The 21,337-nt window shown below is 35.3% G+C and overlaps 2 protein-coding genes and 1 pseudogene across 2 annotated transcripts in view; all 3 read right to left on the minus strand.

Moving 5' to 3' along the window:
* Positions 1 to 9,549, minus strand: part of LOC118034667 (serine/threonine-protein kinase ATG1t-like) — a 43,815-nt pseudogene extending 34,266 nt beyond the window's left edge.
* The window catches only part of LOC118034666 (serine/threonine-protein kinase ATG1t), a 75,634-nt gene that overhangs the window by 34,266 nt on the left and 20,031 nt on the right, over positions 1 to 21,337 (minus strand). The window lies entirely within an intron of this gene.
* Positions 19,467 to 21,124, minus strand: LOC118034670 (G-type lectin S-receptor-like serine/threonine-protein kinase LECRK3). The gene has a single exon (XM_035040017.2). It carries the CDS (start codon positions 20,910 to 20,912, stop codon positions 19,467 to 19,469), a length of 1,446 nt encoding a protein of 481 aa, XP_034895908.2. The 5' UTR covers positions 20,913 to 21,124.

Raw genomic sequence — 21,337 nt, forward strand, 5'->3', positions numbered from 1 at the left:
GACTATGTCAGGAAATGTCACAAGTGTCAGGTATATAGTGATAAGGTCAATGCACCTCCAACCCCTCTGATTAACCTAACATCTCCTTGGCCATTTGCGATGTGGGGAATTGATGTGATTGGACCAGTTAACCCAAAAGCCAGCAATGGTCATAGATTCATCCTCGTAGCTATTGACTACTTCACGAAATGGGTAGAAGCCAGTTCGTATGCTCATGTAACACAGAAAGTGGTGAAGAAGTTTATAGAAAAAGATTTGATTTGTCGCTATGGTCCACCAGACAAGATAGTGACCGATAATGCACAGAATTTCAATAGCAAAATGATCATGGAGCTTTGCACCAAGTGGAAAATCAAGCATTCAAATTCCTCACCATATAGGCCCAAGATGAATGGTGCCGTGGAAGCAGCCAACAAGAACATCAAGAAAATTATTCAGAAGATGGTAATCACTTACAAGGATTGGCATGAGATGTTGTCGTTCGCTCTCCATGCATATCGCACTGCCGTAAGGACCTCGACAGGAGCTACTCCGTATGCTCTGGTATATGGAATGGAGGCGGTGATGCCTTTGGAAGTAGAAATACCTTCGTTGAGGGTTTTAATGGATTCAGGGTTAGAAGAAGCTGAATGGGCCAAAGTAAGATATGAACAGTTAAACCTGATCAGTGAAAAGAGGTTGGCTGCAATCTGTCATCACCAACTTTACCAGAAGAGGATGGCCAAGGCATATGACAAGAAGGTCCGACCTCGCATATTCCAGGAAGGAGATCTAGTGCTAAAGAAACTATTGGCTTTACCGGGAGAAGATCGAAGCAAATGGGCCCCAAATTATGAAGGTCCCTATATAGTGAAGAAGGCTTTCTCAGGAGGAGCTTTGAAGTTGTCCAGAATGGATGGAGAAGATCTAGCCAGACCTGTGAATTCTGATTCTGTAAAGAGATATTATGTCTAATGTGTTCAGCTTTCTCCTAAAATCAATAAAACCAGTTTGGCCATGATTTCTTTGTGTAAAGAACCCTTTTTTTTTCATTGTATGGATCTCACAATGCGTAATTTGTTTCTTTCCGAAAAAAATCTCTCGAAAGAATCGGTTTTGTGCATGATTACAAGGAATATATCATAAAACGCTCAAAAATGAAATTTAAGCTCTTCCTAGTAAAAAGGTTACTGAACCAAGCAAACCCTAAAGCTAACCATATGATGAAACCCTGCCCCTGATAGCATGTTTCCTTCCAAGATAAGAACAAGGTTTATCAATCCTAATAATGTGCGTTTTGAAATGAGGAAAGGCCATCTTTGTCATCCCTTCACTTTCTAAAAATTTTATCCTTTGTAGTCCCCATTTGAGCCGGATTGAGTTTCTTCTTTATGAAAACCCGACTAAGACCACACCCTACACTGGGGGCAATAAGAGATCTTTTTGTTAAGGATGAAAACAATGGTAAAAAAAAAAAAAAAAAAAAAAAAGGAAAGAAAAGGGTTGACAAAACACAAAAAAAGAGAAAAAAACGAGGACTTAGATATTTGGAAGTTAGAACCCCACAATTGGGGGCAATCCCATGAAAAGAAAAAGAAAAAAGATGATGGTTTGATAATGCTTGAAGACCAAGAGGAGGATCCTTAAGCATGCTTCTCCAAATGCAACCTATGGGCCAGTTTCAAAAAGAGTGGTCTTAAGTCCTTAAACCCTCAAACACTGTTGAGCTTTAAAGCGTCCTTTTCTTTCATATCCCATAGACATAGCCTACATTACAAGCATTCAGAAGTCCTTTCTAATCAAGTGCACATAATTTGGGTTAATAAACGTTGGTCTCATATCTCACAGGATTTGACAAATGAGTGATAATCCGCTTTTAGGAAACATTTCCCTTTTCTACACAGCTTCTTCACATAGATACAGATACTTAAAGCTTAAACAGAAGGCCACCTTGGATAAAAGCCTTGGCTTAAAGACAAACTGCAGTCCAAAAACCAAAATAGGATTTGCTTAAAAGAGTTTTTGATGCATATTTTGAAGGTTCCGGTTGTCATGTACAAATTCAAGTCTTTTGAAGGATTTTTTTTTGAAAAGATTTTGTTGCGTGTTGGAACGAAAACCAAAAAGCCTTTAATTCGAGAAAAACAAATTAAAGCACTGATAAGAGCATGTAAGAAGCAATGACAAAGCATGCATTTTAGAAAAAAGGTCACCTAATGACAAGGTTGGGGATTTTCTTCCCTGGGATGAGATGGAAAGAAGAGACTTGATGAGAAAGGAATCCAGCATGCCATTGCGAGCACATGAACAAGGTCGTATCAAGAGAGAGTGTCAGAAATTGAAGGAAGTGAGGGGACCTATGTTTCCAAAACAGGTAAGGATGCATGCATGGCATCCAACCACAAAGCATTGCATCAAACATTTTTTGACTTGGTAAAAAAAAAAAAAAAAATCCTCAAGATAGTCCAGCAAGATTAGGGTCAAAGAAAGAATTGTTGATTTGGAGAAACAACAAAAACTCATGGTTTTGACCCTGGAATGGGAAGAAGATGAGATTAAACTCTAACATTAGGGAAATCTCAAAGGAATAGGAAGATCAATCAAGAAGAATTTTCAATTCAAACCTTATCATCTTAAAGAAGGAACATATTTATGGTTAAAGGAGATTGCTAGAAGGAATCGCAGGATTAACCACAACAGGATTTTGGTTCTGGTTGAAGGGGATCAGCGAAGGGATCTCAGTTCAGCCCAACCACACACACCTTGGTTATGGTAAAAGGGGATCGACGAAGAGATCTCAGTTTAACCTAATTGGAAAGGATTTGATTTTGGTTCTGGTTGAAGGGGATCAGCGAAGGGATCTCAGTTCAGCCCAACCACACACACCTCGATTATGGTTAAAGGGGATCGACGAAGAGATATCAGTTTAACCTAATTGGAAAGGATTTGATTTTGGTTCTGGTTGAAGGGGATCAGCGAAGGGATCTCAGTTCAGCCCAACCACACACACCTTGGTTATGGTTAAAGGGGATCGACGAAGAGATCTCAGTTTAACCTAATTGGAAAGGATTTGATTTTGGTTTGGTTGAAGGGGATCGGCGAAGGGATCTCAGTTCAGTCCAACCACACAGGATTTTGGTTCTGGTTGAAGGGGATCAGCGAAAGGATCTCAGTTCAGCCCAACCACACAGACCTTGGTTATGGTTAAAGGGGATCGGTGAAGGGATCTCAGTTTAACCTAATTGGAAAGGATTTTGGTTCTGGTTGAAGGGGATCAGCGAAGGGATCTCAGTTCAGCCCAACCACACAGACCTTGGTTATGGTCAAAGGGGATCGGCGAAGAGATCTCAGTTTAACCTGATTGGAAAGGATTTTTTTTTCGGTTCTGGTTGAAGGGGATCGGCGAAGGGATCTCAGTTTAGTCTAGCCACACAAAGAGTTTAGTTCTGGTTGGAGAGAATTGCTATAAATGAAGGGTTTTGGATCAACCAAGTTATGAGAAGATCAGTTTCGGAAGTTTATTTTTGTTTATCTTTACAAAACTTACTTTGCAAAGTCCTTGCTTCGTAAGCATTGTAAAGAGGGGGCATCTGTTGTAACCCATTTTTGGGTCCCCGCAAAAAAAAAAAAAAAAATAGCCAAAGGAGGTTAGAAAAATAACAAGGGGGGGAAGCGCTCAGAAAATGGTCAGAAAATTGGTCCAGGAGGTTAAAAATACAAAGATTGGATTTTTTGCAGTATATTCTTGAAGGATGGGAGCCCTATTTAGAAGGAAAATTTGAATTTTTGAGGAAAAAGCCTAAATTTGGAGGTTTATGGACATGATTGGATTTTTAATGGTTTTTTTAGGGGTTTTGATTGCTAGAAAAATTGATTTTTAAATCAATTTGGGCTTTAATTAGAAGAAATTTAAGTTCTGGGGCCAAAATATATTTTTTAGGAATTTATTAGGCCAAATCAGGGGCTTAATTGCATGAATTTGGAAGTTTAATGGCCAATTAGGGGTTTAATTGTGAAAATCCGAAACCAGGGACCAATTTGGAAAAGGCGTGAATATAGAGGGAGCTGTATTGAATTGATTCAGGGGCCTAATTGAAGAAATTAGAAGTTTATTGATCAATTAAGGGCTAAATTGCATAAATCAGAGGCCAAGGACCAAAGTGAAAAACGCGGCCAACTATGGGGGCAGGGACCGAAATTGGTAGGGACGCAATTGAAAAGAAAAAGATGATTGAGGGCTGATTTGGAATTTAGCGCGTTCTGGCGCCATTTTTTAAATGAAACGGCGCGTTTTATCCAAAACGACGTCGTTTCATACTAAATAAATAAATAAATAAATAAAACAGAAAAGGGCTAAACGGCGCCGTTTTGAACGGCACTGTTCCCTTTTCTTCCCCGCCTAACATACAGCAGTAAAGAAGGAAAAAAAAATGAATGTATATTTTATGGCGTTGGTCCCTCCAGCCCACCGATTGGCCGACCACCTACCGCACCGCCGAAACTAAGGGAGGCACGCCAAATAGACATACCACACCCTCATGAAGGGTTGGTGCATCGGACGATCGCCGCACCGTCGTACACGTGCGACATTCCTAACGTAGACTGCAACCTACTCTCAATTAGAAAATTGACTCGTGACCTGAATTGTGTTGCTAAATTCTCTCCTCATTTGTGTATATTTCAGGATCTAGATACGGGGAAGAAGATTGGCAGTGCTAAGATGTGTTCTGGGCTCTATTTCCCCAAAAGTGAGATTCCTCTAAGAAGGCAAACTCAAAACAATAGCTATGTATCATCCAAGGGTCAGTCAGCTTTAAATTTTCATGTCAATAAAGATAGTGAGGTTTTGTTATGGCACTATCGTCTTGGTCATCCAAACTTCACGCACCTTGAAAGGCTGTTTCCATCCTTCTTTTCCAATAAAAGCTCACAATCCTTTAAATGTGAAATATGTCAACTCTCTAAACATGTTCGCAATAGCTATCCCACCATTTCATATAAACCATCACATCCATTTGCAATGATTCATAGTGATGTATGGAGCCCCTCACAAGTGCACAATATAACTGGAACTCGATGGTTTGTCTCCTTTGTTGATGATCACACTAGATTGACTTGGTTATTCCTTATGAAAGAAAAATCTGAAGTCAGCAAGATTTTCCAAAACTTCCATTCCATGATACAAACTCAATTTCACACTAAAATTCAAATCCAAAAAACTGATAATGCCAAAGAATATTTCAATTCTAGCCTTAATACTTATTGTCTAAATCAAGACATTATCCATATAAGCTCTTGTGCTAACACTCCATAACAAAATGGAGTGGCTGAAAGGAAGAATAAACATCTGTTAGAAGTTGCTAGATCCCTTATGCTCTCTACTCATGTGCCAAAACAATTATGGAGAGAAGCTATACTCATAGCAACCTATCTCATCAACAGAACGCCTTTCTAGAATTCTAAACTTCAAAACTCCCAGCCAAGTCCTACAAGCCTTTCCACACACCAAACTACTCTTTTCCTTAGAACCTAAAGTATTTGGCTGCTCAGTGTTTGTTCATATACACCATAGAAAAAAATTAGACCCTACCTCTCTCAAGTGCATTTTTATAGGATACTGTCCACACCAAAAGGGTTACAAATGTTATTCCCCTGTTCACAAAAAGGTCTATACTTCTATGGATGTCACATTTTTTGAACATCAAGCATACCATCCCAAGTCTGATCTTCAAGGGGCAACCATGAGAGAATATCAGAATTGGAATATACAATCTGATCATGTAATTAACTCAGGAGACAACCAATAGAGTCTTGTCCAAAGTCATTCCCCTGTGAACTCTCCTGCTTTGAGTCCTTACACTACACCTCTAGCCTCAATCCAATCAGTCCCAACACCACTAGCCTCAGTCCAATCTCCTAACCAAATTCATCCTACACCAAAACAGATCACAAATCATGAGCTTCTTACCTATTCTAGAAAAAAAAAACTTGGAAAGGAGATAGAACACACAATACCTCTTGCACATGACCAATATTCAGAACCAAATCCAGATTTTGCCCCAATATACCCTGGCATGGAAACTTCTGACTATAAGAATACTGCCTCTGTTATTGATGATTCAAATAATTCCAATTGCTTTGAGAAAAGGTGTTAGATCATGCACAAGTCATCCCATCAGCAAATTTGTTTCATATGAAAGATTATCACCAACCTATCATGCATTTGTTTCAGCCATTGACAGTGTACAGATTCCTAAATCTATTGAAGAAGCTCTCCAAGATTCAGGGTGGAGAAAGGTAGTGAGTTATGAAATCAGTGCCTTAAACAAGAATAGAACTTGGGAAATTTCTGAACTTCCACTTGGAAAGAAACCAGTTGGGTGTAAATGGTTATTTACTATCAAACATAAGGCTGATGGAAGTATTGAAAGGTTAAAAGCTTGTCTGGTTGCAAAAGAATTTACTCAGTTCTATGGAATAGATTATCAAGAAACATTTGCTCCAATGACCAAACTTAATACAATCAGAGTACTTTTGTCCCTAGCAGCTAACCAAGACTAGCCATTACATCAACTAGACATAAAAAATGCTTTCCTTAATGGAGACTTGGAAGAAGAAGTGTACATGGAGATTCTTCTAGGACTAGAAACATCCTCCAACCTCAACAGAGTATACAGACTAAAAAAATCACTATATGGACTCAAGTAATCCCCTCGGACATGGTTTGACAGATTTACAAAGACAGTAGCACAATATGGATATTCTCAGTGCCAAGCAGACCACACACTGTTTGTAAAAACCTCTCCAGAAAAGAAATAGCAATCCTAATAGTATATGTGGATGATATCATCTTAACTAGGGATTATGAAGAAAAACTTGTGAGATTGAAGAAACTTTTAGCCAAGGAATTTGAGATCAAAGACCTTGGGTATCTCAAATACTTCCTTGGCATAAAAGTGGCACGATCAAGGAAAGGTATATATGCTTATCAACGAAAATATGTCTTGGACCTACTAAAAGAAACAGGAATGCTTGGATGCAAACATGCAGACACTCCAATGGATTCAACAAAGAAGATAAGAGCAGAAAATGGTAGTATACCAGTGGATATGGGAGATATCAAAGACTTGTGGGTCAACTCATCTATCTCTCACATACCAGACCTGATATTGGCTTTTCTGTCAGTTTTGTAAGTCAATTCATGAACAACCCGACAGAAGATCATATGGAAGTCGTTAATAGAATCTTGAGGTACCTAAAAATGACTCCTGGTAAAGGCCTTCTATACAAGAAATGTGACAACATAAATATTGAAATCTACACAGATCCAAACTATGTAGGAGACATTATAGATAGGAGATCTACTTCTAGATATTGCTCCTATGTTTGGGGAAATCTAGTAGATTGAAGAAGTAAGAAACAACATGTGGTATCTTAGTGTAGAATCTGAGCTTAGAGCTCTAGCTCTTAGTATCTGTGAAGGGATGTGGATACAAAGATTACTTAAGGAACTTGGCATGGAATCATTGACACCTATCCAGATGCATTGTGATAATCAAGCAGCCATAAGCATAGCAAAGAATCCAGTTCATCATGACAGGACAAAGCACATTGAAATAGATCAACACTTCATCACAAAAAAGATTGAGAAGAACATTGTTCACCTCATCTACACTCCAACAAAATCTCAAATTGCAGACATCCTCATCAAAGCTCTACCAAGGACTAATTTTGAAGAATTGAGTCACAAGCTGGGCATGTATAACATATACAACCCAGCTTGAGGGGGAGTGTGGAAGTCAGTCTCAAAATCAGTTAGGATCTTAAAGAAATCTTAGTATATATGGCTTAGGAAAGAGAATCTGGTATTAACTATCCAGATTCTCTAGATTACTGCTTTCTAGTTTAGTGTAGAATACTTTCCTATCTAGTATTTATTTCCTGTTTTGAGGGTCAGTAGATTAGCTTCTCTTCTCTATTTATTGTACAAAATACTGCTGGTAATATTAAGAAAAGAGAAAGACTTCTCTTAAAATTCTTCACCAACACAATCAAAATGAATCCAACCACTGTTTCTCATGAGTATCTGGTCTTTGAGGGTATTTAGTGGGAGAAACTAAATAAAATCATGCTCTGTCCTTTTTTTCTCCTCAATCATGGTGAATGGAGAGCATAAGTTTTTTGTTTCTGGTATTCCATGGTCCTTAGTATGATGTCTGATACAAAGGGTAGATAATGAGCTAGTGAAAAAAATGTTGTTGAGGACATTTTGCTTCTCTTATGTGCTTTGCCAATGACACCATTCATATTAAGTCTTTAGAAAGACAAGGGCTTGATGACATGCTTCCTTTCTTGCAGATTTTGGAAGATGTCTAGTTTAAGGTTAAACACATAGAAGATGAGAATTATGGGTATTTTAATCTAGGACTTGAATTGGTTCTCAATTATCCCTCTATAGCCTAGTGTGTTGCCAGGGTTGGCCCTTGGCATGTTTAGAGGTCCCCATGGTGGCAATCCACATTTTCCAGCCTTTTAGAATTTGGTTGAATCAAATTCTAATCTCTCTTACTTTGCTATAATATTTTAAGCATGATAGATGCACTAGTACGCCATATACTCTTTAGGAGCACCATGTCTAACAACAATGCTTCTGTGAACATCATGCCTAGATTCATCTTCACACTCCACAGTACACCATCAACTCAATAGTATTTTAAAATTGCATCCTCAGTCCAAGACATCAAATCCCATCTCAAAATGAATAATAATTGACTTAAAAAATAACCCAAGCTATCTTAAGTAAAACAAAACCTGCTTCTAATTCAACATTTACAACAGGAAGGAACCCTAAATAACAAAATCAACCAACTTTTCCATTATTTTCCCTAAATCAATATATTTTCATAAAAGGGTATGCTAAAACTCACCTAAATAATCAAAACCAAATTAAAAAAAAATTCAATCACAAAAGAAATTTACAAGAAGGGTTACCCTACAAATCCCCTAAGCATCAAACTAACCAGCTCTACAATCAATCAAACAACACAAATCAGCCTACAACATCAACACCAACAACAAACTTACTCAAAAGAGTATGGAAAACTTACCTCAAAGACATCAAGAAGGCGAATGATGTTGGGGTGATTGAGCGAAGACAAGAAATTAAGCTCACAATCTAAGCAGTTCCTCAAATTCTTGTTGAGTTTAGAGTGATAAACTTGCTTCACTGCCACTTCCCCCCCCGGTTATTTTGTTCTCTGCTTTCCATACTGTGGAAAAAGAGCTCTCATCCAGTTTTGATTTCAGGATGTAATTTCCGATTGTGTGAGATTCTGAGAGATTCTTTGTTGCTTCAAGATCCATTTCTGCTGGTTTTGGATGGTTCGACAAAGAGTACTGAAAACGTTGTAGTACTATTTTGCCTTGGATTTTTGTTCTTCTGTTTTTGTCGCATGTCTGTTTGTGCACGTGGCAGAGGTAAAGAGATGAGAGTCTAGATTTTCTTTATCGATAAATTATATTTTAGGCACTGTGGCTCGTGCTATACAGATTATTTTTTTGAACTAACATATGTTTTATTAAAAAAATTAATTATGAATTATGAGAATAATACTTTTTTAAAATAAAATAATAAGAGTTAATTGCTTGAAATAACATATTAAAATCTCATTTTAATTAAGGAAATAATCACAGTTTGATTAAAGCACAAAAAAAATATATTTCTTCTTCATTTTCTTTCTTGGCCAAAAACTCACTCTCATTTTATTTTTTTTTTATATGTTAGCTTTCACTCTTAAAAATAAATCAAAGTAGCTTTTTATACATAGTCATTTATAATACTTAAAAGACTTTAAATCTTTTTTCTTTTTTTTTCTTAGTTTATATCAGTTATGACCCAAAAAAAAAGTGATTAAAGCCAATAATTCTTCCCCTTTTTACTCATTTAGGGGCTCCACCAAGCCTAATTATTTTATTTTCTACACAACTCAAAATTCTTTTTCAGTAAAAACTTGGTTATCATATCCAACATATTTTCATTATTATAGATTTTCTCAACAACAAAATAATTTAACTCTATAAAATCTTGAATTTATTAATATTCAACCTTGATATGCTTTACTCAAGAATAAAAAGTAGGATACTTGTTGAGATGGATTACTCTCGAATTATATTGTATCACAGCACAAAGTTTTATTACTTTAACTGTCTTGGAACTTGCTTTAACTTATAAATACTCTTCTTCAACTTATTAATTAGTTTATTTTTTACTTGAACCCTTTAGGTTATTTTATATATATTTTCTCATTGAAGTCACCATGGAGCTTTTCAACTTTAAGATTCAAATTAGTAGTTATACAAAGCATAACATGCATTAAAGACATCTTGATTATGGGTAAAAAGATTTTCTTTAAATAAATAACCTATTAAAACCTTATATAAATAATCTTGTCTTATACCTAGGTTATGAGAGATTTTCTTTAATTTTTAACATGATCATTTATTTTTTAAAAGAAAAAAACCTTGTGAAAGGGTTCTAATTAATAAATAGAAAAAACAATAATAACTCTAAATTTTGATTTATCATCATTAAAAGTCTTCCCTCTTCCATATAGAATGTGTTTATATAGATATCAAGAAATTAAACCCTAGTATTCTAAACTAAATATAAGTTAAGAATCCTAATAACATATTTTTAATAATAACAATAACAACAACAACATATCCTAGAAATCGACATAAATAATAATAATAAAATTTTAAATGGAAGAAATTACAAACAAACAAGTAAACTTTCCTTTTTCCTACACAACATCATATAATTTGTCAAACAATATGCTTCAATTACACTATTTTCTCGTTAGATCTTCGTTGTTTCAAAATACTCTTTTATGCCGGTGACTATTCTGACGAGACATAGTGTATAGTTTTTCTATTTTCATACAAGATTAATTCCTCAAAGTATAACACTTACCTTATGTTTATATAATTTCTTGATGGTGTAAGCAACTAAACGTCTTTCTTTCTGATATCCAACTTTACCTGTCATACGTATGAAGGTGGTATTGCAGGAGAATCAGGTCACCTTTACACACAAAAGTTGCCTCTAACTATGTGTTCTCTTTTAAATTTATTCTAATTTTGCCTGGATTCCAACACAATACAGGTATCATATGAGGATCCCAGTCTCAATGTCAGGGCTCTAAGTGAAAATCCCGATTTTTAACCTGGATTAATCCCAATACAAACTGGCCATAGCCTTGGCAAGTGTTTTTCCAAGTATTATGGTGTTAGTTTAATTACCTGGGGGCTAGTATGGTGTCATCCAGCCTTTACAACAGAGAAAGTCATGAAAGATTTTGAATTAAGCTCAGTCCAGTTCATATACTCCACCTGTAGTAGATGTCTATATTTTCTATTTATGGTATCCTTGCCTGGATTACATTTTTATTACAGGCTTGCAGATCACTGGCAATGTTTTCCTAACTAAAAATTAGAATCTGTGTTGCCAACTTTGCTCACTCTATGGCGTTATGGTCCTGATTCTTATTCCATGCCGACCTGGGTCTTATCCCAAACTGGCACCTGGCTTTAATTAAGCCTCTACCAGAATGTTCACTTCTGAGCTATCTGCATTCATTTCCTTGGAAAGCAGACAATATACTTTCAAGTGGAGTGGAAAGTTGCAATCTCACTTGAACAGTAACAAATGCAATTAAGAATGCATGCAAAAGCTGGAAATAAAATAAAATAAAAACAAAATAAATACACGATCAAGTGAATTTTCCTTCCCTGTTACTGTTCAAGTGAATTAAATTTCACTTGAACAGTAACAAATGCAACTAAGAATGTACAGTGCCAATCTCTTAACATGCAAAATGCAAAAACTGGGAGAGTAGAGACACGACTTACCTGGTCCGTTGGCCACCCTGACTCTTTCAGTCCTCCATTGTCTGCATTCGTCTGGCGTTCTCTTGTGTTTTTGGTTCTTTGTTTTGCTTTCGTTTCTCTTCTCTCTCTCTCCTCTGTTTTGTTTTCCTTTTTCTTTTCTTTCACAATCGGAAGTGTGGTAGAAATTATTTTTTAAAATATAAAAAATAATTTTAAAAAAATAAAATATATTATTTTAATATATTTTAAAATAAAATATATTTTAAAACATAATTTCTACCACACTTCCAAAATATACTTATATATGAAAAAGTAAAGGGCAGTTTTATATTTTTTTTCAAAGAATAAAATTGAGAATTTAGTATGTTTTTTAAACTTTTTGAAGTTTTTTTTAGCTCTAAATTATTTTAAAACTATGAATTTAGTATTTATACGTGCACTTTTTTGATAATATTTGTTTGTCTTGATGGATCATGTATTTTAAAAATTTTAAAGGTTTTTTAGTTTCAAATTAATTTTTAGGATTATTTTAATACGCTGATATAAAAATATAAAAATAATTATTTTAATATATTTTTAAAAAAGAAAACATTTTGAAAAATAATATTTCTTATATTTAAAGCTTTAAATTTTCTTTTTGTTGCGGTCTCTTTGAACATATTTTTGGTACTTCAGAGGTCTTCAGAGGTCAAATTGAAAGAAGAAACAGATAAAAACGCCTTACAAATCACTTCAAATCCACGACCATTTAACACACAAATACATGGTTACATATCACGTATAGATTATGCATAAAACATGAGGCAAATTATTTGGAAACTAAGAGGTGCTACGGAATGGAGCTATAGCTGATGGAGCTGGAATGTCACCGGACCCTTCAAGCATCAAGATCACATTCTTGATACAAGGACGTGAAGCTGGATCACGCTGAACGCACAACAGTCCAATCTTCACCATTCTTTCCAGTGACTCGAATTCTATATCTTCATCCTTCACAAGCTTGTCCAGCTGTCCAGCTGCAAAGCATTGATATGCCCAACTAGGAAGATTCATTTCATCTGGTGTTGATACGCCTCAAGAGACAGATTTTCCCAAGGCCAATAAGAATCCCAACTCGTGGCAGCCATAGGCTCATCTTGCCGCAAGCAACAGTCCCAACACTCCTTCGTCGCTGCTGGATAATGGTGCTTCTGACCACATCATAACTAATCTAAACAACCTATCTCTTCACACTCCATACACTGGCTCGGACGATGTTATGATTGGTGATGGTTCAAGCTGGCGCATTACATATACAGGCTCCACAACCCTACAAACCTTCTCAAATCTTTTTAATCTCAGGAATATTCTTTGTGTTCCTAAAATTAAAAAGAATCTTATTTCTATTTATTAGTTTTGTGTAACAAACAATGTTTCCATTGAATTCTTACCCTGGTATTTTCTTGTGAATGATCTGTTAACGAGAGTGGTTCGAGCTCAAGATCAGAGTAAAGGTGGCGTCTATGAATGGTCGGGGTTCAGTCTAACGTCTTCTTCTCCAATTGCCTTTTCCAATTTAAAGATTGCCCTAATATATTGACATTTTAGATCAGGTCACCCATCGTCACCTATTCTAAATGTTATCCTTTCCAAAAATAAGCTAGAGATCTCTTCTTTAGCAAAACATTTTTCCTGCAATGCATGTCAATTAACAAGAGTCACAAACTTCCCTTCTCTGTGTCCTCCTTAGAGTCTCATACTCCTATTGAAATAATTTTTTTTGATGTATGAACTGTTCCTCTGTACTCAATTGATGGCTTTAAATATTATGTTATTTTTATGGATCATTTTACAAAATATACATGGTTCTATCATTTAAAACATAAATCTGATGTAACACTTACATTCATACGCTTTAAAGCCATTGTTGAAAATCATTTCAAACAAAAAATCATAACTTTATATTCGGATAATGGAGGTGAATTTGAAGCTCTCAAAGAATTTTTTAGTTACATGGCATCTCTCATCGTACTTCCCCACCACACAAACCTGAACACAATGGTGTCTCTAAGCGCAAGCACAGACACATGGTGGAGACAAGTCTTTCTCTTTTCACTCATGCATCTTTACCTCAAAATTTTATTTTAAAATTGATTTTTTTATGTTAATTTATTATTTAAAAGTATTTTTTTAAGATTTGATTTGTTTTTAATAGATGGGAGATTATATTAAAGAACTCTAAAAGGTGTGGGGAAAGCACTGTAGCTTCCCCACGCCTTTTAATTATACATAATATAATTATTATTATTTATTATTATTATTATTATATATTATAATATTTTTTTTCTCTTTTGCAGCAGTGTTTTTTTTCGTTTTTTTTTTCTTTTGTTTTTTTTTCTGAAGCTTTTTTTTTCCCACTTTTGTTTCTTCTTCATTTTATTTACATGTTTTTTTTCTTCTTTTTTTTTTTACCCAAAATTGACTTCTTCATTTTTTTTTTTAATTTTTTTTTCAAAATTATCTATACTAATTTTTTAAAATATTGAGCTAATTGAAAATTTAACTATGTAGTTTTTTTCTTTAAAACATTGTGGATTGCTATAATGTTATTATACATTGTTTTTCTTTTTTCTTTTTATGATTTATTTATTCTTTTTGTTTTCAAAATAGTCTTTGTAGATTTTATTTTTTTTATATTTAGTTGGTTGAGAATTTAACTTTGTAGTTTTTTTTTTTTTTAAAAAAACAATATGGATTGCTACAGTGTTTCCCTACATGGTTTTTCTTAAAATTTAGCTTTTTTTCCTTAAAATTTCGTTGATTGCTACAGTGTTTTCCATATGCTTTTTTTTTTGTTATGCTTTTTTTTAAATGGTCTTTGTCGTTTTTATTGTTTTTGATATTGAGCTGGTTAAAAATTACAACTGTAGATTTTCTCATGAAACACTATAGATTGCTATAATGTTTCCATGGATGTTTTTTTCCTTTCTTTTTTTTTTTTATATTTGTCAAAATTATCTTTGTTGATTTTTTTTAATATTGAGCTGGTTGTGAATTATAGTTGTATATTTCCTCACAAAACATTATAGATTACTACAGTGTTTTCTTAAATGATTTTAATATTTTAGCTAGTTGAAAATTTAGCTTTAACCTTCCCCACATGTTTTTTTTTCCATTTTTTTATTATTTGTTTTTTTATTTTTTTTTTCTTCCAAAATTGTCATCTTTCTTTTTTCATTTTTTTTATAATTGTTTTTTTCGATTTTGTTTTTTTTTAATATCGAGATGGTTGAGAATATAGCTTTATAGTTTTTTTCCTTTAAAATATTGTGGATGGTAACGGTTTTTTTTATATGATTTTTTTCACAAATCCACAATAATACACAAGCATGCCACAAGCCCGCGGCATCGTGCGGGCATGTCGCGCCTTTTACTAATATATCTACTTATTAATATATTATATTATTATAATTATAATTATAAATATTATTATATTGTATTATATTGTATTATATTATATTATATTATATAACTATTTTTTTCCTTTTTATTTTTTTTGTTTGATTTAGTTTGTTAATGTTAATTTTTTTTTATTTAGTTATCAGATTTTCATGATATGGATCTCGGGATTGATGGGTTAGCCTGATTTGACAAGTTATTTTTTTTCATTTAGTTTAGTTTGTTAAAGTTAATTTTCTTTCTATTTAATTATCAGATTTTCATACTTTCATGACACGTGTCTTGGGCTTGACGGGTTAACTTGGTTTGATGGGTTAACCCAGTTAATTCTGGGTAAACCCGTCATTTGTTTTTCTATTTAGTTATCAAACTTTCATGATGTGAATCCCAGGTTTTACGGGATAACCTGAATTAAAGGGTTAACGCAATTAATTCAATTTTTTTTTTCTTTTTCTTCATTAGTTTTTTCATTTCTGTTGATTTTTTTTCTTTGTTTTTTTTAATCAATCTATTTAATTATCATACTTTTATAACACGACCTTATATCTAGACCCACATCCAATATTCTTGGGTCCGGTGTTGCATTCAGGCTCACTTAAACTTGGGTCCTGCAAGTTTAATTTTATTATTAATATTATAAATATTACTCTTAGGTGAGGCGTTGATCCACACTCAAGTATTTTGGGTATAATTTTGCAAAAAAATCCAAGATTTTTAAATTTTTATTTGTTTTAATATTTTTTATACAAAAAAAATGACCCACGGCATCGCGCGGGTCAAGTGTCTAGTATATATATATATATATATATATAGGCTGATGGAAAACAAACCCTTAATTGTATTAGGGTCTTGAACTCATAGAAATCCAATGAAATATATAGGCTGCGTAAAAACAGTCCATTTGTTCCATAGGCTTACTCCACCCAGCTTCCAAGCCTAAGCTTTCCTAGATAGGATGCAGCCCATGTCTCATCCAAAGCCCAAGCTAGCTAGGGGTGGTTTCAGCCCATGTAATTAATTTTTTTAATATAAAAATAATTTTTTTAAATAAAAAATATTATTTTAATATATTTTAAAAAATAATTTCTACCACACTTTCAAAATATACTTCATATTTTTTTCCTTATATATATATATATATATATATATATGAAAAAGTAAAGGGCAGTTTTATATTTTTTTTCAAAGAATAAAATTGAGAATTTAGTATGTTTTTTAAACTTTTTGAAGTCATTTTTAGCTGTAAATTATTTTAAAACTATGAATTTAGTATTTATATGTGTACTTTTGTTTTGCTCATCAAACCTTTTTATAGTATTTGTTTGTCTGGTTGAATCATGTTTTTTTAAAATTTTTGAAGTTTTTTTAGTTGAAAATTATTTTTTTGGATTGTTTTGATAGGTTGATATATAAAAAAAATAATTATTTTAATATATTTTAAAACAAGAAAACATTTTAAAAAATAATATTTTTTATATTTAAAGCTTTAAATTTCTTTTTGTTGCCGTCTCTTTGAACATATTTTTGGTACTTCACAGGTCAAATTGGAAGCAAAAACATATAAAAACACCTCACAAATTACTTCAAATCTACAACCATTTAACACACAAATACATGGTTACATATCACGTATAGATTATGCATAAAACATGAGGCAAATTATTTGGAAACTAAGCGGTGCTGCGAAATGGAGCTATAGGTGATGGAGCTGGAATGTCTTCGGACCCTTCAAGCATCAAGATCACATTCTTGATACAAGGACGTGAAGCTGGATCATGTTGAACGCACAGCAGTCCAATCTTCACCATTCTTTCTAGTGACTCGAATTCTATATCTTCATCCTTCACAAGCTTGTCCAGCTGTCCAGCTGCAAAGCATTGATATGCCCAACTGGGAAGATTCATTTCATCTGGTGTTGAGACGTCTACTTTTATACTGCTTCTGCAACAGATGATCTCCAGAAGTACAACCCCGAAGCTGTAGATATCAGCTTTTATCGACATCAAGGCGTTATTCTACCATTCAGGTGCCATGTGCCCTCGACTCTATGAGAGTGCCATCGAGCTTCTTATTTCATCTGGATATAATAGCTTTGATAATCCGTAATCGGAGATTTTGGCCATCCAAGAATCATCCATGAGAATGTTTTGAGGGGTTATATTGCAATGGATGATGCAGGCTTGACACTCTTTATGTTTTGAAATGTACTTTTTTCTTGTGTGAAGTAGGTTGCGTGATTTTTGGTATGAAGCCCAAAAAAAAGCAATAAAAAAGGCGAGGGATAGGGGGTTCCAAGGCTGGAACGATGTTGCGGTTTGGAGGGATTTCAAACCGATATGCATCCCGGAAGATATATGGCCGAACTATCTTCAGCACGTGACGTTTGAGCGGTTCACACGACGCTCACAGTCCGGTTCTGGCAACCGGAATCGACCAATTCATGGCTCGGTGACAACGCACACTAACGACTCTGTTCTGTTTGCTGCACATGCGAAACGGATGGTAAGATTAATTTAAATGAAATATTTTGTTCAATTAATTTGTTAATAAATTGCGAAACGTTTGTTGTTAATAAATTTTTTTCATTATAAACTACGTCTCTTGGACGTGAGCCGAGCCCGATGGAGCTCTTTGTGGAGACGCACGTGCGAAGTCAAGACCGCCAAAAAGGGACGTAACAGTTCGTTGATAGCCGTGCTCAACATTTCGTGGTATGTTTGTTCAACCATTTTATTTTGTAAGTTATTATTATGTTTATTGAATTGAATATGATGATTACTTTTTTTATTTTTAGGAGACCTATAATAATCGGTTGAAGGAGAGATACGGGGACAATCCAACGACCCATCCGAAATTCGATTCGGATTTATGGATGGAGGTTGGATTGTCAGGTGGACCTGATAAAAATCGTGTTTACGGGCTCTCCAAACCTACGGCTGACAACTTGCAGTCGGCCCGTAGTGCATCAACCACCGGGGGCTCCCAATCAATATCGAGTTCCCAATCTAAGGAGTTCGTGGCCTTGCAGCAACACATGACTCAGCTCACTGAAAAGTACGACCACCTATCAGAGGCGTACGCAAAACTCAAATAACAACAAAGAGCGGAGTCTGAACAACAAAGAGCAGCCTATGAACAGCTTCGCGAAATGGTCATAAACATGTCACAAGGTGGAATATGTGCGCCTAATCCTTTTTGGCCGTATGACCAGCAGCCTCCTCCTCCTCCTCCTCCACCAGCTCCACCTTTATATTAATTTTTAATACACATTATTTCCCTTTAAAATTTCGTTTAGTATTTTTTTGAAACACATTCATTTTGTAATGAATATTATTTAACTTTGATTTTTTGTTTTTGATGCTTAATATAAATTTTATTTGCATATTTGGTTTTTATTACCATTAATTTATATCATTTTATATTATGTACTCTAAATAATTTCTAAAAAGAAAAAAAAAACAAATACAAAGGGATTTACCGACGGAATTAATCCGTCGGTATTAGACAGTAGCCGTCACCATCACCGACGAATTTCCAGACGGATACATCCGGTCGGTATTTTCATGACTCACCAACAGATTTACTGACAGAATTATTTCGTCGGTACGTTACAATACCGACGAATTTACAGACGGATGTATTCGGTCGGTATTTCAACAATTCACCGACACATTTACCGACGGTTACTGTCTGTCAGTGAATTGTTATATCACCGACGGATTAGAATCCGTCGGTATATTTCAAGCGAGAAACTTTTTTTTTTGGCGCGCAACTTTCGTCTATAAAACCGTTGGAAAATATTTTTTTTGTTTTTCCGACTGATATAGCTACAGAATGAGGAATCACCAACGAAAGGTAAGTCGACGGACATTTTCCGTCGGTAATGGAGTCGGTAAATAATTTACCGACGTACTCTCAATCACCCACTGACAGAATATTTCTGTCGGTAAAACTGTGAAATCTTGTAGTGAAAGCTTTAAATTTCTTTTTGTTGCCGTCTCTTTGAACATATTTTTGGTGCTTCACAAGTCAAATTGAAAGCAGAAACAGGTAAAAAGGCCTCACAAATCACTTCAAATCCACGTCCATTTAACACACAAATACATGGTTACATATCATGTATAGATTATGCATAAAACATGAGGCAAATTATTTGGAAACTAAGCGGTGCTGCGAAATGGAGCTATAGGTGATGGAGCTGGAATGTCTTCGGACCCTTCAAGCATCAAGATCACATTCTTGATACAAGGACGTGAAGCTGGATCATGTTGAACGCACAGCAGTCCAATCTTCACCATTCTTTCTAGTGACTCGAATTCTATATCTTCATCCTTCACAAGCTTGTCCAGCTGTCCAGCTGCAAAGCATTGATATGCCCAACTGGGAAGATTCATTTCATCTGGTGTTGAGACGTCTACTTTTATACTGCTTCTGCAACAGATGATCTCCAGAAGTACAACCCCGAAGCTGTAGATATCAGCTTTTACCGACATCAAGGCGTTATTCTGCCATTCAGGTGCCATGTGCCCTCGACTCTGTGAGAGTGCCATCGAGCTTCTTATTTCGTCTGGATATAATAGCTTTGATAATCCGAAATCGGAGATTTTGGCCATCCAAGAATCATCCATGAGAATGTTTTGAGGGGTTATATTGCAATGGATGATGCAGGCTTGACACTCTTCATGTAGATAGAGTATTCCTCGAGCTATATCGAGAGCAATCCTCACTCTTTCTTTCCAAATGGGGCGCCTCTCAGACTGGAATAAAAGATCAGCAAGGGTGCCGTTTCTCAAGTACTCGTAGACGAGAACCCTCCGAGAGCCCTCCACACAAAAACCAAGCAACCGAACCAAGTTTCTGTGATAAGTTTGTCCAATCACAGTGATTTCTGCTCGGAACTTTTTTTCCCCTTCATCTAAAACTTTCTCAAGTCTCTTAACAGCAACAGTTCTATCACCCTCAGGTATTGTCCCTCTGTAAACTGCACCAATAGAACCCCTGCCCAGCTCTTCCATGAAACCACTTGTAGCTTTCTCAAGCTCACTATAAGAAAATGACCGCAGAGTGAACTCTCCAGCCAAGCTTATGATTCCTGACAGCTTTTCGTAAAGATAAGCTCGATCCCTGTACACGCAGAAAGTAGAGATTGCAATGACAAAACACAAGAAAGTAACAGAGCCGAATGCTATAGCAAGAAACACAAGTAAACTTTTCTTGCTTTCTATGATGATTGTCGGGCTCATTGGAGGTGCAGCAGGAGATGCTGCTTTCACTTTGAAGAAGGCTATAGATGATATGTTTATATCTTTTAAACCATATCGAATTGGTGCAGTATACTTTTCACACCTCTCATTCATATATAGAGCAACATCACAAAGACAATCTTCCAGGCAACACAAACCACAATTTTCCTTCTTCACATGTAGGACAGAATAAGGATTTGGCTCGAACAATATATTCTCTACGGCTTTGACATCGTACATTTTCCCTTCTTTGGTGCCTGTGCAAAAACTTTCAGTGACATTCTTGTAGCATCCACTGAATTTCTCACTGGGGTCATTGAAAGCAAATCCAGGATAACAGGAACAGTCAGCATTAGTGCCCATGCCAGAGCAATAACTGTTGAAATCACAGAAGCCACGAACCTTGCATGTATTGTTCAACGCAGACCACTCAATATGCACACTCCGGCTAGTTTTGTTCTCTAAGCAGTGTGAATACAACCTGAAAATCCCATCAGCATCAAGCGTCGCACGAAAGATTGTAGTTTTGTTGTTACAGGGATAAGAGCTTCTTGCCAACAAGACTGGTTTAGTATAGCCCGTATCCAAGGACAGAAATCCCTGGTGATTAAGATAGAGAGTACTAAACAACCCCTGGTCGTCTCCAGTAGTATGACTGGCCCAGTAAGTATCAACATCTAGACGAGCGCTGTTTGTAGGGTAGGCGACAAGGTTTCCATCTTCCTGTATCTCGAGGAGAAACCTTCCACTGGAGTGATTTGAGCTCGACACACTTGAAACCAATTCAT

Source organism: Populus alba, chromosome 19 (assembly GCF_005239225.2).
Source record: "Populus alba chromosome 19, ASM523922v2, whole genome shotgun sequence".
NCBI classification, from domain to species: domain Eukaryota; kingdom Viridiplantae; phylum Streptophyta; class Magnoliopsida; order Malpighiales; family Salicaceae; genus Populus; species Populus alba.

What these genes read in the sequence shown, in the direction of transcription:
- LOC118034670 (XM_035040017.2), bottom strand. Translation starts at nt 20,912, where the DNA reads ATGGGCACTAATGCTGACTGTTCCTGTTATCCTGGATTTGCTTTCAAT.